A 23375-nucleotide genomic window follows, 5' to 3' on the forward strand; every position below is an offset into this window, starting at 1 on the left:
TATTTGTTGTAATAGTTGTAGTTGTTGTAGTAGTAGTTGTACTTGTTGTACTTGTTGTAGTAGTTGTAGTTGTACTTGTAGTAGTTGTTGTAGCAGTTGTAGTAGTTATAGTAGTTGTAGTAGTTGTAGTTGTACTTGTAGTAGTTGTTGTAGCAGTTGTAGTAGTTATAGTAGTTGTAGTAGTTGTAGTTGTACTTGTCGTAGTTGTTGTAGCAGTTGTAGTAGTTATAGTAGTTGTTGTAGTTGTAGTTACTTGTAGTAGTTTTGTAGTGTAGTATTAGTAGTTGTTGTAGTTGTAGTAGTAATTTAGTAGTAGTAGTAGTTGTAGTTGTAGTTGCAGTTGCGGTTGTAATTGTTGTAGTTCTTGTAGTAGTAGTTCTTGTAGTAGTAGTAGTAGTAGTAGTAGTAGTAGTAGTAGTAGTAGTAGTTTTTAATTGTAGGTAATGGCAGTTTTGTTGTGATAGTATGAAGTAAATTTGATGATTGTTTTAAGTTGCCAAAAAGCAAATATAAGAAGTAGTAGTAGTAACAGTAGTAGTACTTCACTTCTTCTACTTCTTTTGTGGATTATCTCGTTACTTTTTGCCGAGGTGGAATCTCAATCTAAGTCCTGCCATTGTGAAGAAGTGAAGAGTGTGGAGCTTTTTGTCTGTAAATATTTGGCGTTTGAACGTCTAAATATAATCTGAGCGATGGTTTTAATTATACGTGATGGGCTTTTGTTCAGAGAGTTGGAAGAGTTTGAAGCAGATGGTGGACGGTCACTGGAAGTTACCAAAAGGGAATGGGAATGCACAGGAAAAAAAAAGCAAATATTGTCCCAGAAAGTTGTCAAAATATGTCAAAAAGAGATGAATGTAGATAAATGTTCAAATGTTTTATTTATTCATGAATTTATTTATTCATTTACTTGCTACAACAACTACTATCTACTACTACTTCTACTTGAGCTAACTGGTATTTCTACTGCAGCTGTGGAATTAACATATTAGAACTTATTTACTTATATTCTTAGCACTACTACTACTACTACTACTACTACTACTTGAAATAGCTGTATTTATACTACAGAAGTGGAATTCACATCTGAGAACTTAGTACTTACTTACATACATTCTTATCTCTACTACTACTACTTCTACTACTACTGCTGCTACTGCTAGTACTACTACTACTACTTCTTATACTTGAGCTAACTTGTATTTCTACTACAACAGTGTAATTGCCATATTACAACTTAATACTTACTTACTTACATCCTTAGCACTAGTACTTCTACTACTACTACTACTACTACTACTACAACAACTTCTACAACTACTTCTACCATTACTACTACTACCACTACTACTACTACTACCACCACCACTACTGCTACTACTACTACACTACAACTACTACTACTACCACTACTACTACTGCTGTTACTACTACTACTACTACTACTACTACTACTACTACTACTACTACTACTACTACTACTACTACTACTACTACTACTACTACTACTACTACTACTACTACTACTACTACTACTACTACTACTACTACTACTACTACTACTACTACTACTACTACTACTACTACTACTACTACTACTACTACTACTACTACTACTACTACTACTACTACTACTACTACTACTACTACTACTACTACTACTACTACTACTACTACTACTACTACTACTACTACTACTACTACTACTACTACTACTACTACTACTACTACTACTACTACTACTACTACTACTACTACTACTACTACTACTACTACTACTACTACTACTACTACTACTACTACTACTACTACTACTACTACTACTACTACTGCTACTACTACTACTACTACTACTACTACTACTACTACTACTACTACTACTACTACTACTACTTATTACCTAATTTTCCCTCTTAATAATTTGATTTATTAAAGTTAAAGTGCACTATAACTTAACTTTACTGGTAGAGCGTCCACCATCTCCTTGTCCCCATGTTGACATCCCTTGGAATGTTCCATAGCGTGGCATTAAATATATCTGTACACTTGGGGTTTATCTCTCCACAGATCTGACCCGTAACCTGACCTTGGCGGTGTCATTTGCGTGTCACGATGGAACAATTCAAGCAAAAACATCTCCATACAAAACAACAAATATCCCGAGAAAAGCTACAGAGTGCGTAGGGTAAAAAACTGGGACACTCTCGTTTTGGGGTGGCTGGTAATAATAAAATGTTGAAAAAAAGAAAATTGTTGCACACACTGAGTCACATTTTCTTTGCGTTTTGGTTGTTTTTAAGCAGCTTTTGTGTATTTTACTTGAAACAAATGACAATATATGCCTCTCTTTATTGTTGGCAGGCGTCAAATTGGTCAGAAAATAGAGACATTTCTTGTATAAAACTGGGACAAATCACTGGTTTTGGATAAATCTACTAGGACAGTGGACACGGGGCTCAAAACTGGGACTGTCTTGAGTAAACAGGGACGTCTTCTCCCCCTAATAGTGCGTCTTTATTAATATTTACCAGATTGATTTCACCTTTGAATTAAGGGTAAACATGGCTGATGAAGTTTTCCAAGATTCTTTTCAATGTAGGATTCTGCCTCGATATTCCCTTGGCAAACTTCTCCCGGATATTGGTGGTCAAATTACCGCAGATATTACAGTAAGCAGCTTATGTAGCGTAGCCCGTCTCCGTTGTGGCTCATTTTTGGCACTGTTTGACTAAAAGCGGTACAAAAAAAAATAAAAAAATCAACTTGCTGGCCCGTGCTGTGTGCATGGGGGAGAAAGACCCTCTGAGGGACTGCAGAAGTGGGCTGAGGTTTGTGGCTAGACCCGGTGTGGTGTTTGTTTAGCTTGGTTTCTGCTCGGGGCTCAACGTTGGCCAACATGTTGTCATCAAACTCAGGTGACGCGCAATATCGGGGGTAGATCGACGCAGTGGTTCTCAAAGTGTGCTGCGCGGGATTGTTTCGGGCATTGGTGTTAGTCGTACGTGGTTTAAACTCAAAACGTCGAACTGGATTTTGATGCTAAGGCGTAGACTCGATACTTAATACCGATTCCGATACCAGGATGATAACAAAAAACTACAATAGAATGTGATTTTCAACATTAAATCACAATATTGTCTTTTATCCTGGTTCAGCCCTGGTCTAGTCCTGGTTTAGTTCCAAGTTTAGTCCGAGTTTAGTTCCAGTTTTGGTTTTATTCCTGCGTTAGTCTTGGATTAGGTTTAAAGTTTCAGTCTTGGTTTAGTCTAGTTACCTCAGGTCATAGTTTTGATCTGTTTTAATTTGTTTTTTTTATTTCTTTCAGTTCTATATGATATAATTACAAATTGACTTTACGAAGTATGGAGATCTGTTCAATCATAGAACCAGGGTTACTTTATAATTCGTACATTTAATCCTGGTGTAGTCCAGGTTTAATCATCAGTTGGTTTAAATCTGTTATGGTCATGTTGTAATTTTAATTTTGTTTCTTATATCATCATTATAATTTGACTGTACGAAGTATGGAGAAGTATGGAGATCTGTTCATTCATAGAACCAGGGTTACTCTATAATTTGAACGTTTAAATCCATTGTAGTCCCGGTTTAATTTAGTTTAGTTGGTTTAAATCTGTTGTAGTCATTCTTTACATCTGTTTTAATAAAAAAATAATTTCTTCCTGTTCTCTAAAATCCCCTAATATCATCATTACAAACTCACTCTACGAAGTATGGTGATCTGTTCGCTCATAGAACCAGGGTTACTCGATAATTTGAACGTTTAATCCCAATATAGTCCAGGTTTAATCCTAGTTGGTTTAAATTTGTTATAGTGATGTTTTAATTTTAATTTTGTTTCTTATATCATAATTATAATTTGACTGTACGAAGAATGGAAGTCTGTTCACTCATAGAACCAGGGTTACTCTATAATTTGAATGTTTAGATCCGTTGTAGTTCCGGTTTAGTTTAGTTTAGTTGGTTTAAATCTGTTGTAGTCATTGTTTACATCGGCTTTAATAAAAATTTTGTTTCTTCCTGTTCTCTAAAATCCCCTAATATCATCATTACAAACTGACTGTACGAAGTATGGAGATCTGTTCGCTCATAGAACCAAGGTTACTTTATAATTTGAACGTTTAATCCCGGTGTAGTCCTGGTTTAATCCTAGTTGGTTTAAATCTGTTATAGTCATATTTTTATTTTTATTTTGTTTCTTATATCATCATTATAAATCGACTGTACGAAGTATGGAGATATGTTCACTCATAGAACCAGGATTACTCTATAAATCCAGTGTAGTCCTGGTTTAGTTTAGCTGGTTTTAATATGGTCTCGTCAACGTTTGCATCTGTTTTAATTTAAATTTAGTTTCTTCCTGTTATTTAAAATCCCCTAATATCATCATTACAAACTGACTGTACGAAATATGGAAATCTGTTCACTCATAGAACCAGGGTTACTCTATAATTTGAACGTTTAAATCTGGTGTAGTCCAGGTTTAATCCTAGCTGGTTTAAATCTGTTCTAGTTATGTTTTAATTTAAATTTTGTTTCTTCCTGTTCTCTAAAATCTCCTAATATCATCATAAAAAACTCACTCTACGAAGTATGGAGAACTGTTCACTCATAGAACCAGGGTTACTCTATAAATCTGGTTTAGTTTAGCTGGTTTCAATCTGTTGTTGTCATAGTTTATATCTGTTTTAATGTAAATTTTGTGTCTCCCTATTCTCTACAATGCTCTAATATCATCATTACAAACTGACTGTACGAAGTATGGAGATATATTCACTCATAGAACCAGGGTTACACTACAACTTAAACGTTTAATCCTGGTTTAGTCCTCGTTTCGTGTTTATAGCTCCAGTTTAATCCAGGTTTATCTTATTTGTTTTGACGGATTAGGAGTAGTAAGAAGTCCAATGACGTATAGCGGCTGTACGTTCGTGGGTTCGAAAAGCCAGAGGAAATTCCACCTCGGCCTCCTCTGATAAAGGTTTTCCTGTGCAGTAGAAAACCCGGTGAGCCTCGTGTGCGGGGAGAGGAGAGAAATGTGGCAGCGTTGGCTCATGAAAACGTTTAACGGCGAGGGTTCTCACAATGTATGGAAAAAGAATTCTATTGGTCCTTTTATCAGTGGGGAAAATCAGTGTTGAGAAATTATTGTTTTTTATTATGATTGTGTGTGTTAGTGTTTTTTGGTTTAACACGGGACAGTGCACATTAATAGCATTGCATCTTATAACCGCTGGCCTCTGTGAGCTTCATTTGACTGGAGCCGAACACTGAACAAGTACCACAGTATGACATAAAACTGATCTATCACTGTGAGGTGTTTTTATTGCTCAGAAATACTTCGAAAACATGCCCTTGGCCTGGAGGTACAACCTACGTTTTGACAGTGATTGATTATTTTAAGGGAATGTACCTGGTTTTTACTGTCTTTGCGGCGGTTCAAAGTTACCCCTGACATATTTTGCTCAAATACAGGCTAGAAAAAATATCAGGTACAGACATTTTAATAGTAACGTCATAAGTAAAAGTTAAGCAAGTTGCGCAAGTTTCGCAGTGCAACTTTTAAGAAAACTTTAAGGGCCCATTGCACCTTTTTTCTGATCTGTTCGAATGTGTGTAATGTTTCGTCATCACAAACAGACCTGGAGTTGTGTTTTGTTTTGTTCACACGTGTTTAACGCACAAATCCTACATATTAAGGCTGAGTTCTTCTCTCAATTTGAAATTAATCCACCCTGTGATGTCATGTGGTAATATATAAACATATTAGCCTCATTCATCAGCCGGTTTCACTTCGTGGAAACCGTCTGATCTCGCAGCGTTAGAATTCGTTCACTCGACGATAAGCAGGTTGGTCGTGACGTATGTAATGCGCCAAATCCCGTAGGAAGAAGGACAATAACATCTATTAATAAAATTCACCAAACATTCTCTTTGTTCCGGCTTTAAATCCTCAATTTCGGGAATCGTTGCCAACACAGAATGTATGACTCTTCGCTAACTGGCTGGTGCCCAAACTCACGCTTCCGGGGTTCTTGCAAATTGTCTAGTGCAGGCGTGTCCAAACTACGGTCCGTGGGCCAAATGCGGCCCTCAGGCTTCCAGGTGAATTGGCCCAAATGACCTTGCATCAATAAAAAATTTACTTTTTACTGCAAGTTTTTTGAAAATCTACCTTAATAAAGCTTATATTTAATGTTTAGTGTGTGGTTTTAAGGATCTGAGCATGAATAAAGACTGCTGGCTCATTCTAACGTGTTAAACATGCACATATTTCAATTATTCACTGTACTGAGCACTAGTCTATGGCCCTCGATCGGCCCTCTGCTTCGTCTGTGTTTAGATATGTGGCCCTTGATGAAAAAAGTTTGGACACCCCTGGTCTAGTTTATTCCGATTCCTGACCTAGTCGCTAGAGAGAAATTGAATTGAGTGCAGGTACTAGATGGCACCAGCCCAGCTAGAAACATACACTTTCTCTAGAATAATGTGGATATTTTCAGTTCTGAAATTGCCAATCACTACTGAACAAAAACGTAGCTAAAACTACCGCTTCATGACATCACAAGGTGGTACCAGAGCATTTTGAGAATTGGAGATGCAAACAGACTAATAATAAAGCTTTCTCAAACAAACTCCAGGTCTGTTTTTGAGGAGGTAACATCGCAATGTCCATTTCACGTAATGTCGAACCTTTAACCACCCAATGACAAACCTAACTCGTCTCTCTTCGTCTCTTGTCCCATCAGAACCCGGCTTCGTGGAGAGACCATGACGACGCCACCTCCACGCACTCGGCGGGCACCCCGGGTCCCTCCAGCGGGGGCCACGCCTCCCAGAGCGGCGACAACAGCAGTGAGCAAGGTGAGCCAGGACAGAAACTAAGGGCATGTGGAAGCGCATACAGACCACCCCCATACCCATCCTCCACCCACCCACCTCCCTGTTCTCTTATGTGGACGTTCAGTTAGTATGGAGCTCAGTTTAAAGTGCATATGGCAGGTTTTTTTATGTTTTTTATCAATCTAGGATAGAACTTGTGGTCAATATTGATTGTAGTTTTACATCAGTTAATTGGCGATTTGTGGGAAAAAGTGAAGTTAAGAAGAAAAGTACAAAAATACAAGAAGTAGTGCTGAGTTCTAAAACAAAATAGGCTCTATTCACGCTTACCAGAAGTCGTTTGGAAACATGACGATGACGATTTCCGGCGTAATTCCCGACACTTGGGCATGTGATAAAACCGTGGATTCAGCCAAAGCTTTCCATGGGGCTCAGAACTCAAATCTCGTCTTCGATGTCACGTACAGGCAGCTGGTCGTAACTGCTGATCTGTCGAACATAACGAAACAATACAATGACATTTTTATTTATTTTTTTGGACAAATTATTACACAATACGGCGTCTAGATGAAGAAAACCGGGCCATTTTCTCAGTTTTCCCAGATTTTGTCGAGTTACTATCGCCAAAAGAACCCAAAGAAAGTCGTCGTCCGCGTGTTTCCAAACGTTTTCCGGTTTTGTGACGTAAGCGTGAGAATACTGAAATTTATGCACAATTGGAACACATTTTTCTGATGGTTTAAACCGTCATTTAACAAAATAAAGATGTTGGCATATGGCAAAAGGAGAAATTCAATTTGTCAGCTGGTCGACCAAAGTAAACTTTTGTCCATAGATTCTACCTGGACGACTGAAGGATTTTACACATAACTTAAAAATTAGAAAATATTAAGCAAAACCGAATAACTTTTAACCTCAGGTCAATTCCTGTGTTGGTTAATTGAGTTGGTTTGGGTCAAAAAATATAACTTCCGAATGTTACTACTCCAGGACGTTTATTACGCTATGTTGGCATATATAATTTTTTTTATTATTGTAGCCATAGTTGTGCAATTTCGACACGTTTTGGGCTGTGTTTACATTTTGGTTGCTGGGTAAAAGTTTAGGAATTACCTCTACGTATGTCAGATCTGCTGCCGGTGTCCAACCAGAAAGTAAAATTTTAAGAACTAGAAAAAATAAAAGTAGTAACTTGGTAGTCTAACCTGTCATATGCACTTTTACTTATTTTTTACAATCTGGAACTTACTATTTTTGGTTTGGACTAAGATATTATTGGTTGTTTTATTGTGTAGGCCCATTGCTGTAATGGTTAGTAACTTGAAGAAGCTTGAAGAACAAAAACTAACAAGTTGGTGTATGGATTTTTAGTTTTAAGAGAGTTTTAAGGGAGTTTTCAAATCGTAGATCAACATAATTGAGATAAAACTGATGTTGCTATATTTGAATGCGTAGACAATTCCTACCCAATTTGAGTTTTTTGGAGTGTTTTTTGTGCCAACGTTTTGAAATTTTGGCATTTTTTTATCGATATTATCCCACATACCTACCATTTTGCTTCAGTAGGTCATTATTTTTACATATTTACATTTACGTACAGTGTTGGGGAATAACAGATTACATGTACTGGAGTTACGTAATCAGAATAGAAATTATGAGTAACTGTATTCAGTTACAGTTACTGTTTCAGTGAGTGGTAATTGGATTACAGTTACTTTGTTCAAATAAATGGATTACATATTGCTGTTTTTACATTTTGGGCTAAACCAGGACTAAAATGAGGACTAAACCAGGTCTAAACCAGGACTAAAAGCAGGTCTAAAAGCAGGGTAAAAGCAGGACTAAATCTAGGACCAAATCAGGACTAAACCAGGTCTAAACCAGGTCTAAACCAGGTTACCTAAACCAGGTCTAAACCAGGTCTAAACCAGGTCTAAACCAGGACTAAACCAGGTCTAAACCAGGTCTAAAAGCAGGTCTAAAACCAGGTCTAAAACCAGGTCTAAAAGCAGGGCTAAAAGCAAGATTAAATCTAGGACCAAAACTGGACTAAAACCAGGTCTAAACCAGGACTAAACCAGGACTAAAACCAGGACCAGGTCTAAACCAAAACCAGGACTAAACCAGGTCAAAACAATATGACACTAACAGTAGGTGGACCTAATTTAAAGCAGCAGTGATCTCATATAGAAATCATTTCTCTATCAATAATATTTTCAATATGTTCAAGGACAGACTGGAATTTTTATTTTCTTTTAGCACATAAAACTTCTCATGTTAAGATTTCCTTGTCTTTGTTTCTCTACAGTAAAACAAAAGTCTGTTCATGGAGACTTGGGCTAAACAGACAATTTGAAGAGAACAAACAAGAATTTTCAGGATGTGGTTGTTACATTCATGTGGTTTTAAAAAGCATGACAATATCAAGTAATCCAAAGTATTCAGATTACGTTACTCACTTTAAGTAATTTAATGGATTACGTTACAAACTACATTTTGGGGTATGTAATCTGTAATCTGTAGGGGAATACATTTTAAAAGTCACCTTCCCAACACTGTTTACGTACATTTTCAACTTGGTGTTTACAACTTGCCCCAGTTCAATTCACATTTTCCGGCAAACGTTCGGAGTTATGTTTAATATCTTTTCACTTGTAGCAGCCCTCGTATCGAACAATAACTGTGATTCATAATTAAATTACTAACACCGCCAGAACACGTTAAGGTTAGCGTTAGCGCATCAGCAAATAGCATTAGCACCGACATTCAGGTGTGCCATAACATTCGTCATCCGGAAAAACCCACCTCGGCCAAATTTAAAATGTAATAGATGTTAGTTAGTCCTTCCTTTTGAAATGGGATTAGCTGGTGTTTTGACTGGCGGCCATGACAGTTTCACCTATAAAGATCCGCACTCCCCGAAGGTTTGCTATTTTAGGAAACAAAACGACAAAAGCCGGTGATTAACACAATGTTTCTGCCAGTTCTCGCTTGTATTGAAAAGCATATTAAGTTTGTAAGATGCTAATTATTCTCGGCGCGACCTGCCAAAGCGGAATAAAGCATTTCAAAACAAGTGCATTGGTGCTAGCTACAGATAGTGTTGCGCGAGTGACTGCTAACTGCCGGCTAGCTTAGTCACGCTAGGATCAATTTTGACAAGTAAGTTGAGAAAGGAATTTAATTTTTTAGCAATAATGGTTTCTGGAGTGAGCCAAGGTTAGTCCTGATTGAGACGTGGTTTAGTTCTGTTATAGTCCTGGTTTAGTCCTGGTTTAGTCCTGGTTTAGTTCTGGGTTTAGTCCCAAATAGAAGCTAGTTGTAAACGTTCCCAGATAATAGCGAGGTCTTCTGTACAAGTACTCGTTTTGATAATTAACTTACGTTGTTTATAAAGACATAGTAATACTTTGCAGCTGATTTTGTCAACATCCCCTGGAGGTTTGACGCTAACTGTAGGCACGGCTCCGTCTGAGGCTTTGTTAGACTTTAATTTCAGTTTTATTTTAACACGATCTGGCAAAAAAGAGCCAACTTAATTCGAACTATAGTAGGTCAGATGTTTGTTTTTGTTGAACAGGGACCACTAAAATAACATTAGAGTCTCAAAACTAGAATTTCAAGATAAAAAACTGGGACATCCCCGGTTTTTTGGTGGTTCGTAATAATAAAAATTGTGAAACAAGTGTGTAATTAAGGGAAATTGTTAAGCAGAGACCACTTATGATTAAAATGTGAGTCAGTATAGTCACGTTTTCTTTGTGTTTTGGTCGTTTTTAAGCGGATTTTCTGTATTTTACCTAAACAGATGACACTTTATGTCTCTCTTTACTTGTTGGCAGGTATGAAATTAGTCAAAAATAGGGACACCTGGGACATTTCTTGTATAAAACTGGGACAAATCATTTGTTTTAAATAGATCCGCTGGGACAAGGGACACAGGGCTCACCTTTTAGTTGAAAATCAAAGGACCATGAACACTTCTGTTGATCACAACCTCCTGAAAATATGGCTTTTAAATCCATTTGTAATTTTAAATCAGTGTTTGCTAAAGTGTGCATTGTGTCATCGTGGTAAACGTTGAACATTCAGCCATACACATGCATGTAAAGTACCAATAACTAGTTGCACTTGAATTCAAAACTATTAACTTTCCTAGCATCAAATTTGGTTCAAACTGACCTTCAGAAATCTTGTAGTTAATATTTTATACCTAATATTCTGATTTAAAGGTCCATTGTGTAACTTCTCTGGTGGAAAAGCTTTGTCTGGAATGTTCCACAGAGTGATATTAACGCTTGCGGGTAAAAACGACAAAATATTTTACCGGAAGTGCCTTTCGTTTTGACAGTGATGGCATTTTTGGGCTTAAAAACTGAAAAATCTGAAACCACCCTCCAGAGTGGAAAAGTTGAATACACTCCGCCATAGTGTTTCCGTCTACACTGCCCAAGACGCAAAACTCTGGTCACATCTGCTCAGGTCGAGTACACGTTTACATCACATACATACAGTACACAGAAACCTGGCATGTACACCCAATCAAATTCCACACACTTTTGCGTCACCGTATGTACACTCCCAAAAACGCTTGTCTAAACACGGAATAAAAAGCGAAGACGCAACGCCACTTTTGCACTTTCTGTTCAGACCGTCATAATATAAACGTAGCCTAAACCTTTCTATCTTCATGGAGACCAAACCAAACCAAGTTAGAGGTCAGATCTGTGGAGAGGCGACCCCGCTCACAGCCAAAATACCAGTTTTTTAAGTATTTTTGAGCTATAAAACCACCTGTAATTGAATGAAACGTAAGGTAGAGCTGTTTAAAGTCAAACTGTGGAGCATTCTAGAAGACAAAGCAATAACAAATCCATGAAGAAAAGCGTGTGATAATGATGATTTGTTAATAAAGGCAACATATTAGGATTGTTGAAGTGCTAATGCTACAACAGACTCCTCGGTAGAACGCAAGTCCAATATTGTGACTAATTAAGATACGCGTAATTAATTAACGTGAAGGATGTTATGAAATGTTCCGAGGTCTTATTTTGAAAACAGACCCATAGCTCCAACTCAGACAATTAACATATCCTCTCTTTGTTTTTGAACGCGCCATATTTTAAATTTTTTTCTTTTTTTTTTCTTTCGCCTCCTGGCACTGTCCCGGGTTTTGCATGAAATTTCATCACACCATCTCCCCCTCTCCTCGCAAATCCTTCTAAAGATAAACACGGAGAGAGGGAAGGGAAAGAGGAGAAAGGCAGAGCGAGGGAGGAGTGATCGGGAGCTATCGTTTTGCCAATAGACGATCACGGTATTGATATGGGCGGTCTGTGGTGGGCCCGTTTAAATCATTGTCGCCGTAAAGTGAGTGGAGGCTGATGGTTTTTATATGTCGTTGACCACAGGCGAGGTCGGGGGCGAGCTCTGCGGACGGACGTGTCAGGAGCGCTTGGATCAGGAGGAAGAAATGGTGGAAAACGTTTTGTAGTTGCAGGTTTTGTAGTTTCAGTTTCAGTTGCAGTTTGTAGTTTTGTTTTGAGTAATTTAGGTCAGTCTTGATTGGAGTTTCACAACAAAATACTGAAAAATGTCAGTATGTATGTATGTTAGGGTGCATCATTTGCCCAACTTTTTGAAAAATTTCTGAAAATACACTTGCCAAGGTAAACTTCCATGAGAATTATATTTCTATTGATGGGTCCACCAAACCTCTGAAGTGTAGTTCCTGCAGAAGCCTTAAATCTGAGCTGAAAAAGCAGTTTTTCTTTAATAACATCAAAAATAATTAATTTAGCCCAATAGTATCAATGGAAGTTGAATATAAATATGGACATTTCGTATAATTTGGTACCAGTTTTATGTCTCTATCATCTTTAGTTTCTGAGATATGGCAAAAGTGTCATTTCTTTAAGACTTCAAGGAATGACACCTCAAAGGACCTTGAATAAGAAATTATTATTTTAAAAAAATTAATTAATAAAAAAAATATATCATAAAAAATACATTTAAAAAAATTATTTTTATTTTTTATTATTTATTATTTATATTTTTTTTTTAAGTTATTTGAGAAAAAAAATATTTTTCAGCCAGAATCTTATGGACACCATTAGGATGGAACTTAAGAGACTTGGTGGACCCTGTAGATTTTATTCAATTGAGCAAATATTCCACAGATTTTCTTTTAATTGGTATTGTCACATTTTAAAATTGGGTACAAGTTGAATTTCTGACACTGGGCCAAATGATGCACCCTAATGTGTATGTAGTAAATGCAGAAGTACTATGTAGTATTTTTCGTTTGAGGAATTCTACTGTACTGATTTTAAAATCGCAATAAATATCTTACCGTGAGGTTCATACCGTGACGATATCGTACCGTGAGACTTGGATATCATTACATCCCTATTGCTAATGACTCCTACATGTTTCAATTAAGAAACTAAAACTGGAAAACGAAGAAAGAGCGAGAGCGCAGTCCAAATACAATGAGAAGGGAAACAACGATAACATATGGTTAAAAGCTCTGAAAAGTCCATTTTGCAGAACAGGTCTGGTTAAATTGTATGTTAATAATGCGTTTAACAATATAATAATGACATAATGATGATGATAAACCTACAACAGCGCTCCATACTCTGGTTTATTACACTTTCTGTGAAGAGAGCAGCAGCAGCGCTCGAGGTTTAAGCACCAAAGACGTGAGCTCATGGCGCATTATCAACCATCAAAAGACAGATCACGGACAGCTTTGAGTGAGAAGAAGGGAATCGGGGGGAGGGTGGGGGTCGGGCAGAGGAGAGGATGAAGAGGAGGAGGGGGCGTGGAGAGAGAGAAAGAAAAAAAAGAGTGAGAGCGAGAGAAGGGAGAGAAATGCAGTACTTATTGATTATCTTACACACATAAGTACAAGTGACCTGTAATCCGCAGAGCACTTATCGACTGCTGTGTGCGCGGCGTATCCAGTAACAGCCGGTCGATACGGGCCACAGACAGTTACGGTACGGCACCCGGCGCTGGGGCAACCGCCGGCCCGGGCACGGCTGACCTCCGGGGGGCGGGCGGGCAGGCGGGCGGGCGCGAGGAGGCGAGGCGAGGGGCGGACACCGGCTCAGAGCAGAGAGGCAAAGGCTAATACAGCGGGAGAAAGATCATCGTCCGTCGAATCGTGCTGGAAGATTTGGAGATGTTTTTTTTGATTCAGGAAATTGCAGGCCAGGAAAATTAGACCCGATAAAAAAGTAAGAAGTAATCGGACATGATTAAAGGTGCTGTATTTGAGTTTTACCATCTTAAAATATGAAAAAGAGAAGTTCATTTTAAACAATTCACAGCGGTCCAAAGTTTTTCCCTCACTTACCTTACGCGTTCACAGCATCATAATTATTCATCGCGATCACTTTTCTAAGAGTTTTTCACAACTTTCAAGTGTCAGAGCAGCTGGCTAGCATGCAAACAGCGCACTTCCGGATTCCTCAAACAATAAAAAGCTTTAAAGTTACGCATAAACAGACTTATTTTGACCTCGAGAGCTGCTCATACAATATAATTATACTGCGAAAATACACATTTTGAGTTGAAAACTATCTGAGAACTGCTGGTTGTGGGGTTCGAACAGCAAACCTCCTCGTAATTGTGCAAAATTTTGTTAGTTATGGGTCTGAAAAACAAATGGGGCAGTTGAAATTCGGCTAAAAACAATAGCTATAGCTTCAAAGTTGGTTAAAAGCCAAATAATCGCTGACTTACTGTAACTAGAACGAGTCCGGTGTGTTTGTACTGACTTCCGAAACGCGCTGGAGCTCTTCTGGGTTATCACCTGATGACATCACGCAGTGGGAGTCAACATTTTGAGGTTTCAGAAGAGACACAACGGCCTGTAAATTACGCAAGATTAGATTAAAGTATCAAAACTCCAGGTTCTATGTTACAAGAAGCTGTTAATTTTGCGTAACCGTGTAACTTTTCATTTAGGGGTCCTTCACCTTCTTGTTTCCATGGAGACGTCATTACTCTTAGTAAATACCGTGATAATATCGTATCGAGAAATTCGAATATTGTTACGTCACTAATAATAAATGTATGTGTTATTTAAAGGTGCTTTGTTTAACTTTTCTGGTGGAGGCTCTGTTAAATGTTTTTTTTTTCCCATGGACATGTTATTGCTTGGCCTGGAATGTTCCACAGTGTGACATTAAGCAGCTCTACTTTACGTTTATTCAATTACAGACGGTTTTAAAGCTCAAAAACACTTGTGAGCGGCATCGCCTCTCCGCAGATCCGACCTGTAACTTGGTCTGGGCTTGGTTTGGGCTCCGTGAAAAGATAGAAAGATTTAAAGCCACACTGTGAAACATTCCAGACCAAGCAATAACATGTCCATGGGAAAAAAAAAAAAAAAAAAAAACATTTAACAGAGCCTCCACCAGAAAAGTTAAACAAAGCACCTTTAAATAACACATACATTTATTATTAGTGACGTAACAATATTCGAATTTCTCGATACGATATTATCACGATATTTACTGCGATATTTTGTCAAGGCTTATATAATTGTAGACAGGACCCTTTTTTGCTTTTAAAATGCCTTGACAAGATTTTGGTGTGATTTATTTCCGTGATAATCCCAAGAATTCAAGTCAAAACATAGTTCTTCATGTTGTTTGCGCTGAAATGAATCATGGGAAATGTAGTTCCCGATGTTTATTAGCAAAGAAACTTGTAATTCGATATATTTTGACAGCCCATGATGATACTGTGAGACTTTTGACGATACGATATCAAGATATTTAAGTTATTGTTACATCCGTTGTGCATTTTAATTTCTATTATTTCAAAAGTCTGAATCCGAGGCCGTATAAACAACAGCCCGCTACGCTAACCCAGCTAACGAGTCCAGTTGTTTTGCTAGCTCCGATCCGCGCTTTGACCCCTCGCTCCGCTCGCCTCATTTTTCACATTCTTGCAATTACGTTAACGCTTCAAGCAACTCCCGCCCCCCCCCCCTCCCCGCCGCCCAGCCTCACGCCGTCACCCCGCCACCCTGCCCACTCCGCGCATGAACTGGCCAGCGCTAACACTAGCACATAAAATCGTCGGTCCACACACTCCGGGGCCCGTACGAGTCGGCCGTGCCGCGGTAATGGGCTCTTTAACGGCCTGGCCCCGGTTAAAAGGGGTGAGGGTGAAGAGCACGAGTGTGTACTGAAGACGGAGGGTGGAAGGAAAGAAGGAAGGAAAGAAGGAAAGGAAAGGAGGAGGCCACGGAAGGACAGAAAGTTGAGGAGGAGGAGTAGTAGTAGTAGTAGTAGTAATAGTAGTAGAAGTAGAGTAGTAGAGGTAGAAGTGGAGGTGGTAATAGTAGTAGTGGTAGTAGTAGTAGTAGAGGAGTAGTAGTAGTAGTAGTAGTAGTAGAGTAGTAGTAGTAGTAGTAGTAGTAGTAGTAGTAGTAATATTAGTAGTAGTAGTAGTAGTATAGTAGTAGTAGTAGTAGTAGTAGAGTAGTAGTAGGTGGTAGTAGAGTAGTAGTAGTAGTAGTAGTGGCAGTAGTAGTAGTAGAGTAGTAGAAGTAGTAGTAGTAGAGTAGTAGTAGAGTAGTGGTAGTAGTAGTAGTAGTAGTAGTGGTAGTATAGTAGTAGTAGTAGTAGGTAGTATAGTGGGTAGTGTAGAGTAATAGTAGTAGAGGTAGTAGTGGTAGTAGTAGTATAGTAGTAGTAGTAGTAGTAGTAGTAGTAGTAGTAGTGGTAGTAGGTAGTAGAAGTAGTAGTAGAGTAGTAGTAGTAGTAGTAGTAGTAGTAAGTAGTAGTGGTAGTAGTAGTAGTAGAGTAGTAGTAGTAGTAGTAGTAGTAGGTAGTAGTAGTAGTAGTAGGTAGTAGTAATAGTAGTAGGTAGTAGTAGTAGTAGTAGTAATAGTAGTGCAGTAGTAGTAGTAGTAGTAAATTAAGTAGTAGTGTAGTAGTAGTGGTAGTAGTAGTAGTAGTAGTAGTAGTAGTGTAGTAGTAGTAGTACTGGTAGTAGTGGTAGTAATAGTAGTAGAGGTAGTAGTGGTAGTAGTAGTAGTAGTAGTAGTAGAGGTGGTAGTAGTAATAATAGTAGAGGTAGAGGTAGTAGTAGTAGTGGCAGTAGTAATGGTAGTAGGAGTAGTAGTAGTAGAGGTGGTAGTGGTAGGAGTAATAGTAGAGGTAGTAGTAGTAGTAGTAGTAGTAGCAGTAACAGTAGCGGTAGTACTAGAGGTGGTGGTAGTAGTAGTAGTAGTGGTAGTAGTAGCAGTAGTAGTAGCAGTAGTAGTAGAGGTGGTGGTAGTAGTAGTAGTAGTGGTAGTAGCAGTAGCAGTAGTAGTAGTAGAGGTAGTGGTAGTAGTAGTTGTTGTAGCAGTAGTAGTAGCAGTAATTGAGGTGGTGTTAGTAGTAGAGATGGTGGTAGTGGTAGTGGTGGTAGTAGTGGTAGTAATGGTAGTAGTAGAAGTAATAATGGAGGTAGTAGTAATGGTAGTAGTAGCGGTAGTGGTCGTAGTTGTAGTAGAGGTGATGGTGGTAGTAGTAGTAGTAGTAGTAGTAGTAGTAGTAGTAGTAGTAGTAGTAGTAATTGTGGAGTATTCATGGTGTTGGTGAGAAAATAGCTATAGTTAAGTTTGATTAAACCAGGACTAGACTTAGACAAACTGTATTGATCAACTACGAAGAACTAAAGATAAAACGATAAAGATAATTTGGGAACAAGCCAAGTACGAGTCAAGTTTGTGGAGATGCAAGCCCGTTCGCTCACCCAAGAACATTTACTTTTTCTTGCTCTCATGTTTTTTTCAGTGGAATAAACCAGACCAAAATGAAAAAAAAAAAGAAAAAAGTTACACAAAATTTAACCGCGCATTTTTGGTTTCACAACTTTTCTCAAACAAATCGTTGCTTCTGAGATTCCCAACTCGCTCGCAACTTTCTGAACGACGTCTCTCGGCTTTTTACCACTTCGTATACAACTAAATAAAAAGTTAAAGGTCTCCCAGTCAACACACAACAACCGTTCTACACAAAGTACTTTTATTCAGCTGAGAAAATATCCAATTCTTCCATATTTCTCTACCAAAGTTCACGTTCACCTTTGGGATTTGCTCGCTCGCGATCTTCTGAGCTCGCTTGTGTAAACGAGTCGTACAATCTGCATCGCGCACAGGCTCTGAACCTCTGCCAGAAAACAATTTAACAAGAGCACAAATATGAAATTGCTTCTCTTGCAGGAATCATTTATTGCGCAGCGGTAAAGAAAAAGCCTCGCGTGTTGGGAACTGTCAGCAGAGATTGTCAGTTTAGATTTCCGACGAGATTTTTTGGGAGTTTTTATTTTGAAACGTAGAATCTTGGTTACGAACTTAACTATGTCCGAGTATTAACGCTGAGATATGAATTTTTAACCCAAGAATTCAGCTGTGTATGTGTATTTTGTTTGTTTTTTTAAAGGTTCAGCAGCATTTTGGAGCAAAGAAAGCAAACTTTTTTTATATTACGAGCTGGATTTCTAATTAAAAATGGGAAGAAGAAAAAAAAACACCCCAAATCTGCTATAACTGCTAAAATCTGCTACTTTTAATAATAAATATTTTGAATTTTATTGCAAATTATCTTTACTTTTGTTCTTCCTAGTTGATTAGTACAGTTTGTCTAAGTCTAGTCCTGGTTTAGACCTGATTTTAGTCCCGGTTTAGTCCTGGTTTAGTTCTGTTCAGTCCTGGTCTAGTCCTGGTCTAGTCCTGGTCTAGTCCTGGTCTAGTCCTGGTTTAGTCCTGGTTTAGTCATGTTTAGTCCCAGTTTAGTTCTGTTTAGACCTGTTTTAGTCCTATTTAGTCCTGGTTTAGTCCTGGTTTAGTCCTGATTTGTCCTGTTTAAGACCTGGTTTAGTCCTAGTTTAGTCCTGGTCTACTCCTGTTCTAGTCCTGGTTTAGTCCTGGTCTAGTCCTGGTCTAGTTCTGTTCAGTCCTAGTCTTTAAGTAGAATTACTGTTAGTACTATTGGAATTACTCTTGGTTGTATCGCCTGCTTGTGTCCATGGATATAGATATTTTTAAAGCCGTACTGTGGAACATTTCAGGCAAAGCTCATTTGGGACCAGCAGATGGTGAACTTTATACCAGAAAAGTTACGTAGTGAACCTTTAAACCACGAAAACAGTCACTGAACAATAACTTATATCCTTACAAAAGATACACATGGTTAAATTTATAGTTATTTTAATAACTGTTTTATTTTATTTTTTTCCAATTTGGTCCAATATTTTAGTGATTTTTATTTTATTTATTCATTAGTGTATTTATTATTATTATTTTATTTTTACTTTAAATAAAAAAACTAATTGGGTAATTTTTTTTTAACACTATATGGTGCCAAAAAATGCATTAATCAAACCAATTACACGTTTTTTTGTGTGTTTTTTTTATGTCGAAAGCCAATTTTCCACAAAAAATTCTAAAAAGTCCCTTGCATATTGTTTTTAAAATTCTAATACCCATAAAACATCGTGTCCCCGTGGCCCCCGCCCCCCTCCCCCTCGCCCGTGTGCAGTGCAGTGTGGGTAATCACGAGCCCTGCGTCCCTCCCAAATCCACTGTGACATGTGGAGACGGCCGAGTCCACGGAGGAGGAGACGTTTAGTACATTTTCTCATCAATTGAACAATCCCCCACGCTCCATAGTCCACCATACACAGACATACACAGACTCCCCGGAGAGGAAGAGGAGGAAAAGAGGAAGAGGAGAAGGCGATGGAGAGGAGGAAGAGGAGAGGAAGAGGAGGGAACAGCAGTTTAGATGCTCTGCAGAAACACATGTCAGCAGAAATTGAGTTTTAGATTGAGATATTTTGGTAAATTTCGGTGGTTAGTTGGTAAATTATTTAGACTTAGACCAACTTTACTGATCCGCAAGTGAAATTATTTGGACACAGTAGTTCCAAAATCACAATATAATATAATAATAAAGAGCAAAAATATAAATAGTAATAATAAATTCTAAATAAGCAGCAAAAAAGAGGAAGAGACTGGAGTCAAATAAGACATAATTATATAAATGTGCAAGTCAAAATAAAATTGAAAAGTAAGTTTTAAAAAAACAATAAAAAAATAAAAAATCAAGCTTTATCTTTAAATTTTTGACCAGTGTTTTATAAATTGTTTTCTTAATTTCAGATAAATGATCTTGGAATTCCCATTATTGAACTAAAGCCACAATGTGTAACCTTTTAGACATTTCACTTTGGTTGTTTATTGCTTTTAAAAACACGCGTTCTTACTGCGAACGGGCTCGCCTCTCCACAAACCTGACTCTTGTTTCCATGGAAATGTTGCTCCTTTGATTGTAATATTCCACAGTACGGCATTAAAAAAATCGTCTAGCCTCGTGGAGAATGTTCCGTAGTGTGGTTTTAACCAGAGGTGGGACCAAGTCGTTGTTTTGCAAGTCTCAAGTAAGTCTCAAGTCTTTGACCTCAAGTCCGAGTCAAGTCCCAAGTCAAACACAGGCGAGTCCAAGTCAAGTCTCATGTCAGTGGCCCATAAGTTCAAGTCTTTAAACCAAAGTACAAAATATAGCTTAGATTTTTGCAGTTTATATGAATTTTAAACTAAATTGTATTTAAAAAGTCATGGTATATTTATTTATGAATATTTGAATTATGAATATTTATAGAGTGTACAAGAGTTGTAGAAATTAATTTAGTATATTTTTCTTTTTTAAATGTCTTGACAAGATATTGGCATGAATCATTACGGTCAGAACAAAAATAATTCAGATTTAAAAGTGCTTCTCAAGTCTTCTCAAGTCACAGGGCTCAGGTCCGAGTCAAGTCCCAAGTCATTCACCCCCAAGTCCAAGTCGAATCCCAAATCACTGACATTGACCTTCAAGTCCGAGTCGAGTCCCAAGTCTTAGTCCATTTTATCAAGTCAAGTCTCAAGTCCTCAAAATAGTGACTCAAGTCTGACTCGAGTCCAAGTCACGACTTGCAATTTCCCACCTCTGGTTTTAACTATAGAATCACGCCTTTTCTAGAAAGTTACACACTGTGGCTTTAAATTATTTGCCAGTAGTTTAGAAAATGTAGCTTTATTTGTTTTCTTAAGTTCAGTGAAAATATATCAGAATTTATTAACATTTTTATTACATTTATGCAAGTTTTTGTTGGTTTGCCTGGATCTTTATCAATTCTCAAAACAATTTCAAACCTGGACGGACTAAAAATGAATTTAATAGAATATATTTAGCTTGAAAAATATTTGTAATTGGGTTTATTCCATTTTAAAAAAAGCATAGTTTTGTCATACTTTTCCACATCCCGCAGACTTCCCTACTCCCTTTTACTGCCTCATGTCCACCGCAGCGGTAGAACCATCAACCTCTCCACCCTCTCCATCTTCCTCCTCCTCTCCATGTCTCGTGACTAATATAGCGACAGGTTGAATTTCCGTCGTCGTCGTCGTCGAGTGGAGTTATGGCATCGCCGACGGCACTCCAAACCGTCCCAATATGTCCCCGTAAAGACAAACCCCGGCGAGCCCATGTGTGCCAGACCGTGATAATGAACCACATATTAAAAAGCCACTTAACTGAAGCAACCAAGATGTCGGCCGCGCAGGAGCAGTGACCAGTGAGGTGTGTGTGTGTGTCTGTTGTGTGTATGTGTGTGTGTGTGTGCTGCTTTCCCGCTAAGTGGCTGTTAGACTTTAATTTAGTGTAGTAATTAAAGCTGAACACTGGCCCATAAACAAGAGATAAACAATAAAGGCGAAACCAGGCCCTGCTGTTTCTCATGATGGCGAGCAGCAACGGTTAAGCTCCGCCCGCCAACCCCCAACCCGCCTGCATGAAGTGAAAAAAAAAGTCTGGAGTAAAGGAAATGGATGTAAAAAAAAAAGTACTAAAACCACAAATGAACTGTGTCTCCAGAGTCTTAACCTGCAGATAAAGACATGTCCAAGTTTGTCTCTTTCTTAGTTTATGGACAAACCAGATCTCATGTGGAAGCTCAGAACCTCCAGAAATTCCGAATTAATTATTCAAAATTTAATAGTTTGGAATTAAATGATCCTCTTTTGAGTTTACATCAGGTTTACAATCGACTTTATTTAATTTTGTTCAGCGTCTGGGGGTGGGGAAGGGTTCTGATTGGACAGGGACATGAAAGTGGAAGAAAACACAAACTTCAGCTGGTGCCGGGTTTTTTGTCATCTTGGTTTGTCGTTACGCCACGGACACAAACACGATACAAAGAAGGGAGGAAGAAGACAAACCGAGTCAACGGCTGCTCCACCTCAGCCCACTCCCGCATCCCGCTCACAAGTTCTTTTTAAAGCAGAATTCATTTTTATTCTAAATTAAATTATTTTTAATCGGAATGAAAGCTCTCATGTAAACGTGGCGATTGAGCTGCGGAGGCTGCACTAGCACTGATTCAAGATCGGTGCAGGTGCTGGGGTTTAGGTACAGACCGTTCAGATCAGAGAGAGGCATTTTAGGTTTAAACACACTGGATTTCAGCGTTGAGACTCATGCGAGGCTCATTCTGCGTTTCCGATTGAGAACCAAAGCGCCAAACAGGCTTTATTCACGCTTACCGGAAGACAACGGAACACGCGGATGATGACTTCCGGTGTAGTTTCCGACACTGGGCATCTGATAAAACCGTGGATTCAGCACCAGTGTCTTCACAACCAAGGCTTTCCATATGGGTCAGGACTCGAATAGCGTTTTCAGTGTCACGTACAGGCAGCTGGTCAACATAACGGAATGATACAATGACAGCTTTTTTTTTAATTTTTAACCCCTTAATGCCTGAATTTATATAGATGTATATAAAAAATGTTTTGTGTGTGTTTTGCCTTATGCTTTCTGTAGCTCAGGTATTTCCAAACTATGGCCCGTGAGCCAAATGTGGCCCTCAGACAAACATTTCTTGGCTCCCAGGCTTCCATGAGAATTGGCCTAAATTACTTTGAATCAAATTTTTATTGCAAGTTTTTTTTTTAAATCTACCTTGATAAAGCTAATATTAAAGATTTAGTGTGTGGTTTTAAGGATCTTGGCGTGAATAAAGACTGATGGCTCATTCTAACGTGTTAAACATGCACATATTTCAATTATTCAAAGTAATGAGCACCAATCTACGGTCCTTGATCAACCCTCCGCTTCATCTGTGTTTAGATATGTGGCCCTTGATGAAAAACGTTTGGACGCCCCTGATGTAGATGGTAAATTAAGTTGAGATTATTAATTTGACTATACCAAAAAAAAAAAAGAAAAAAAAAATTAAAGCTGTGTATGTTGCAAATTTGCGACAACTACAAACAAGTGGTTGCCAAAGGTTCCTAGGAAGGTCCTGCATCTGCACTAACCGACATTTGGGGGAATGCAACCACTATCTTGGTCTATATCTTGATCCAAACGGTTTGTTGCATATTTGTGACAGTCGCCGTTAAAGGGTTAAATTAGACAAATTATAATACACAAATTAATAGGAAAAAAAAGAAA

At 38.2% G+C, this 23375-nt stretch overlaps 1 protein-coding gene across 1 annotated transcript in view; it reads left to right on the forward strand.

Annotated features, from left to right (window-relative positions):
- The window catches only part of meis2a (Meis homeobox 2a), a 300550-nt gene that overhangs the window by 32679 nt on the left and 244496 nt on the right, over positions 1-23375 (forward strand). The window contains exon 7 of the mRNA XM_020927798.2: positions 6768-6882. Within this exon, the coding sequence (XP_020783457.1) occupies positions 6768-6882 (115 nt within the window). The remainder of the gene's footprint in view (positions 1-6767; positions 6883-23375) is intronic.

This window comes from Boleophthalmus pectinirostris, unplaced genomic scaffold (genome assembly GCF_026225935.1).
Source record: "Boleophthalmus pectinirostris isolate CB_2022bp ecotype Guang Dong unplaced genomic scaffold, ASM2622593v1 HiC_scaffold_10, whole genome shotgun sequence".
Lineage (NCBI taxonomy): Eukaryota > Metazoa > Chordata > Actinopteri > Gobiiformes > Gobiidae > Boleophthalmus > Boleophthalmus pectinirostris.